The 6,061-nt window shown below is 42.1% G+C and overlaps 1 protein-coding gene across 1 annotated transcript; it reads right to left on the bottom strand.

The window, feature by feature from the left end:
- Positions 1 to 1,710: 1,710 nt before the first annotated feature.
- Positions 1,711 to 4,830, bottom strand: LOC124290859 (beta-1,3-galactosyltransferase 5-like). The gene is made up of 3 exons (XM_046727702.1): positions 4,575 to 4,830; positions 3,906 to 4,007; positions 1,711 to 2,807 (listed from the first exon to the last, which is right to left on the bottom strand). The coding sequence occupies exons 2-3, from the start codon at positions 3,936 to 3,938 to the stop codon at positions 1,725 to 1,727; spliced, it is 1,116 nt and encodes a 371-aa protein (XP_046583658.1). The 5' UTR covers positions 3,939 to 4,007; positions 4,575 to 4,830; the 3' UTR covers positions 1,711 to 1,724.
- Between the last annotated feature and the right edge of the window lie 1,231 nt (positions 4,831 to 6,061).

The raw sequence follows: 6,061 nt of genomic DNA, 5'->3' as shown, positions 1-6,061 counted from the left end.
AACATTGTGGATAAGGCTCTGTTCAAGCTTACATCCCTTAGCCTTGCCAGAATCTACTTGTTGACCCATCCCAGAGCCATACAGTACACAGAGATGCCAACCTCTACGATAGACTCAAACTATGCCAATACGATTGCACTAGAAATTCGATGAAGTTTGAAGAGAATTCATTAAAATTCGGGTACATAGAAAACACATATATTTTCCTTGATTAAATACATTTTCGCCAAAAAGAGAAAACAAAAAGAAATGTGATGCTGATAATTAGAAAATTTGCTGTTGGAGGTATGTGAAATTAAAGCTTCACTCTTGATTAGTGACATCTATCTCAGAATCCATCATGATTTTAAGGATTTAGTTGACTACTAATTTTATGGTCAAACTACTAATTTTGAATCTTGAAACTACTATTTGCAACACTTTGGGGTTGACATCTCTGAGTACAACCTGTGTGACTTTGGATGACCCCATCAGCAATATGCAGGCAGTGGGATAGCCTAGAGGTTAAAGTGTTCGCACTCGAAGACAATGACATGAGTTCAATTCCCCACATGGTACCCATGAAGATCCGGATTAAGCCCTCCGCAACCCATGCTTGTCGTAAGAGGCGACTAACAGGATCGGGTTGTCAGGCTCGCTGACTTGGTTGACACATGTCATAGGTTCCCAATTACGCAGATAGATGCTCATGCTCTTGATCACTGGATTTTCTGGTCCAGACCCGATTATTTTACAGACCGCCGCCATATAGCTGGAATATTGCTGGGTGTAACGTTAAACAACAAACCAACTGACCAAACCAACCAACCCCACATGGGTGCAGTATGTGAAGCCCATTTCTGGTGTGCACCAAAGTGATATTGCTGGAAAATTGTTAGATTGGGCTCAGTTGGGTACTGGACCCGTGGAGATCTGAGCTTGAATTATCTTCAGTAGCCCATGCTTGTCATTATAGGCGACTTATGGGATGACTGACTGACTGACTGAGTTTAGTTTTACGCCGCTTTTAGCAATATTCCAGCAATATCACGGCGGGGACACCAGAAATGGGCTTAACACATTGTGCCCATGTGGGGAATCGAACACTTATGGGATGGGGTGATCAGGCTTGCTAACTTGGTTGACACATCATCGGTTCCCAATAGTGTAGATCGATGCTCATGCTGTTGATCACTGGATTGTCTGGTCCAGACTCAATTATTTACAGTCCGCCGCCATAGAGATGGAATATTGCTGAGTGCAGCGTAAAACTAAACTCACTCACACATTTGGGTAGTCATATGCTTTGCAACAGGAACTTGACTTTTCACCAAGTTTAGAAAGGGAGTGGGGTGAGTTTAATGCAGCTTTAGACAGTTCCAGTTGCGTCAGGGCCTGACAATTTGATAAAGCAGGAAAATAGTGCAGGTTACCATTTTCAGTGAATCCCACAAGCACAGGTTTGATGTTGACAATATTGTGAACAAGGTCAAGGAGAACGTACAACCCATGTTAACAGGTTTCTTGCATGCCCAAGGGACGTAACTCTCCTCGGCTAATTGCAGTGCCTGTGACAACTCGGCCACCGGCAAAGCTTAGTCGACAAATGGTTCATGGTATTTATCATAATGGAATAGAGTAACTGTACAGTTGGTAATCAAAGATGATGTTTTCAAACTGCTGTAATTTGCATACATGCGATTATTTTCGAGCAAATGAAACAAGACCACAGTTTGTCAAACAATTTAATAACCATAAACAGTCCCCATGAATCTCAAAAGAGGTATCAAATGACGCCATTTTACCAATTCTAACCATAAATATCGCATCGCGCTAGGCGTATACCCATGAGCAGCTATAACAGACTTGCTGTGAATCCAATCGTGCCATTGTTTCGGTTCAAGGCCAACTCCGCTCGTGCTCACGTGCGAAGCTCGTGCAATATGTGCACACAGCCCTGTAACATATACGTCCTCGAGGTGTATCGGTGGTGCATGACGGGCTATCTTGAACAGATCCGCAACCAAATCTCCCGAGATCACGTAGGCTGGTCCGTGTACAAAACGCGGAAACTGCGTAAACGGATATTGTTCAAAGGAGACATACCACTTGTTCGTTGAATTCCTGATAGGCGTATCTGCAATGTCTGTGTATCCTAATATGAATCGGGACTCTGTATCCAGAAGATTCAGCTTTGAAAGCAGGTTGTCTGTTTCAAGAAACACATCGTCATCTACTTTCATCACATACCGAGCCAGCGGACAGAACTGCCTGGACCATTGTAACATTGCCACAGTCTTAAGCGTTAGATTTTTGTAAGAGTCGATAAAATTTCCTTGAACAATATCCGCGTGTGTTTTTTGTTCCTCGGCAAGCTGGTTGTCTACATGAGATGCTTCCAATCCTAAGAGAAATACCAGCTTCAAATTTACCTCCATTTTGAACCGTGAACCCCACGTCTGCCGTATTGCTGTTCGTTCATCCAAATTAGTCGGTTTAGACGGAACAATGACAAGCACGTAGACAGACTGAGCTGATTTACACACATCAGAATTGACAAGGAATTTGAAGTCGTTCATGACGACACCAGAAGTAACATACTCCTTCAGTTTATCGTCAGTCAAATCAAGTCCTAAGTTAAGATCTGTCGTATCCGATTGCGTGCTCGGTTGGGTCACGTCATGGTAACTGGAATGTCTGTATATTGTGTAACTCCATCCTCGCCTTAGTCGGTCGTAACACAAGCAGACGACACTGAAAATGACCATCACCGCCATTATCTTCAGTTTCCGTCTTTTTACCTTGCAGTTCCTGAGACACAGACACATCTGAAATTACAATAAAAGGAAGTATAATCTATGTCCAACAAGCTCAAGCCGGGACCTAGTAATTAGTGTGACACTTCAAACATTCATTCATAATACATTTCAAACATTTGTCTATTACACACATTAAGCATTCATTCATTACACATTTCAAATATCTATTTATTACGCACTTCAAACATTCATAATACATTGCAAAAATGTATTTCTTATACACTTCAAGCATTTCATTCATTACACATTTCAAACATTTATTTATTACACATTTCATTCATTCATAAAACATTTCAAGTATTTATCTATTACACACTTCAAGCATTCAGTCAGTATACATTTCATATTTATTTATTACACACTTCAAGCATTCAGTCATTACACATTTCATACATTTATTTATTACACACTTCAAACATTCATTCACAAATTATTGTATATAAATTTTAGGGGGTGTCATTCACATTGTACATGCTGCTCCATAAAAATCATCATCACCCCTTAGCCATAAATTATGAACGGTCCCTAAGTGCAACAACTGTTGCAAGGTATGGGGTTAATATTTACCTTAGTGTTAAGACGGTCTTAACAAAGGCAACCTCCCGTGCGTGCTGACACAGTAAGATAGGGATCAGTCAGTTAAAACTTGTGACCTCGTTGATCAATAACTGGTTGCAATCCTATGGCAACGCCCTGATATACCTACAGTTTGTGAGAGCGGAAGGTCGCGGGTTCGATCCCCGACCGCGTCAAACCAAAAGACGTTAAAATATGGTACTTGTTGGTCCCTGCCTGGCGCTCGGCATTAATGGGTACAACAAGGACTGGTCGGCTCGGAGTCAGGATAATGTGTCTGAGTGGGGTATTCATGCTTCACTGCGGCATGGTATCTCAGTGGGCTAGCACTATAAAAACCAGCTTAAGTCTGGGCTAGTACAAGCAGCCGCACATACACATACACACGCATGCACGTCGTCATATGAGCGAAATATTCTCAAGCACGACGTTAAACCCAATTTCACCTCACCTCACCTCACCTACAATTTGTTGGCTTTGTCACAAAACAACATTCACCATGACGCTATAGCAATTGGCATGCATACTCACTTTCACTATTTCTGGTACGATGAGGTCCATCATAAGGAAACTGGCGTCATTTAGATTGAATATTGATGAACATTTTTTTGAGTGACACACTGCTTCAAATATCTGAAAGATAAAACATCAAGAATTGGTAAACCGTCGGTCAAGACACAGTAACGATATCACAACGCAGCTGTTATGAAAAATATCCATCCAGTTGATCCTTGTCATGTGAGGGCGGTGGGGTAGCCTAGTGGTTAAAGCGTTCGCTCGTCACGTCACCTAGGTTCGATTCCCCATATGCGTACAATATGTGAAGCCCATTTCTGGTGTCCCCCGCAGTGGTATTGCTGTAATACTGTCAAAGGCCCCATAAAACGCACTCACTCACTCACTTGTCAAGTGCATATTTCATGGAGACAAATAACGCCGTTCCCACGGGTTTACATATACGTTCTTCATTCATCATTCAGTGAACAGACCGGTTTCAACGACATTGCTTACCTGGCTGAGGGTCAAACGTGATTACATAGTGTCATGGTCTATCTGCTTGTGGAAACATAGCTGATCCCAGTCCCAAAACAGGTTGTCGGTATTCGAGAACAGAAATGCTTACTGTTGCCCTTTCGAAAAAAGGCGACGAAACCAGTTGTCAACAGTTACGCTTCTTGGGTGTGTCAATGAAATACATACCCAAACTTTACTAGCGGTGTCGGTCGATTGTATCAGTTGTGGACGCGGGGCCTCCGAGGTGAAGTGGAACAAACCCGCCTTACGGCCACAGCTGTGGGGATTGTCCGATGCACCGAGGATAGTATGTTAAACCTGTATTATACCTCCGGTCGAGTTGACATTTGAAGTAAACATTTAGTTCCGTGTCCAAATTAGACAGTTGGGGTTTAGTGTTTTCTCTTCTTGATTCATTAGCACCCATCCGTAAAGACCCTCAAACGACTCTGCTCGCGGCAAGCAAACAGGATTACCTGCAAAATGTGCACATTTTTGAAAGAATATAATGCACACGAGGGTCCAAACAAATGTTTTGATGGGCCCTTACTGAGCACATTGATTCTTGACATGCGCACTACACATTGCTTATTTAATTCCTGGGCTGCTCTACGCAAGGCAAGGTGTGTTCTGGCGAATTTTCAATTTGATGAAATTTTGGATTCGATTTTGATTTATATTAACAACAAGTTACAAAAAGGTTTCAAGATCCTGTAAACGGGAAATATGTGGAGAAGTGTCATGGCTTGGTTTGCACTCGCAACACGTGTGGGTACACAAAGGAAACACACTGGTGATAAGTTTGTATTTGTGCCCCCGTAGTCTAGCCATCAAGCGTAAGTACGCAAACGTTGATTCAGTCGAAATTACCATGTAAACAATGAGTGAACTGTCAAATTGAAGATGTGTGAGGGTTGTGTTTTATTTTTCATTAATATGTATTTTGTCCAGTATCTACAGATTTTCGAGTACATACATACACACACACACCTACATACATACATACGTACGTACGTACGTGCGTGCGTACATACATACATACATACATACATACATACATACATACATACATACATACATACATACATATATAAAAGTATAGCATAGGCATTATTATTAATTACCTATTGTGTTCAAACAATCGTCAAAAAATATGCCACAAAAGTGTTGATAACATGATTTTACACAATTGCTCAAGTAAAGAATCGACTTTACCTGAAAATGTTGATTTTGATGAGATTTCTTACAGGGATTAAAAAGGCATCACCACAACGCAACAGAAATCACCTTCCAGTTGAAATTGTGCAGCAAAGAGCATGCACTGTCTGGCTATAAAATCCGGAAATCGGCATTCGTTTTGAAGGAGTTTCAATGTCAGATCACTACGCCAAGTCTTGACGCTGCCACACGGAACATCGCCATTGAAAGAATGCGAGCTGGAGATTACCAATCTTCTGTTGCCAGGCGTCTGAATATAAGTCTGAGCACGATATCACGACTTGCAGCTCGTTACAGCCAAACAGGTATAACAAATGACCGTTCCCGTACAGTCAGACCTCGAGTCACCACTGCAGCCCCAGAATGGTACATACGGGTACTACATTTGCGTGATCGTACTGCCACGGGTGAGAGCACAGCAGCCAGGGTGCCTGGACTTCGGACGATACCCGGTC

This window comes from Haliotis rubra, unplaced genomic scaffold (assembly GCF_003918875.1).
Source record: "Haliotis rubra isolate DU_JTF1 unplaced genomic scaffold, ASM391887v1 Scf476, whole genome shotgun sequence".
Lineage (NCBI taxonomy): Eukaryota > Metazoa > Mollusca > Gastropoda > Lepetellida > Haliotidae > Haliotis > Haliotis rubra.
Note: the sequence above shows the minus strand (reverse complement) of the source record. Positions and strands in the feature narration are given on the sequence as shown.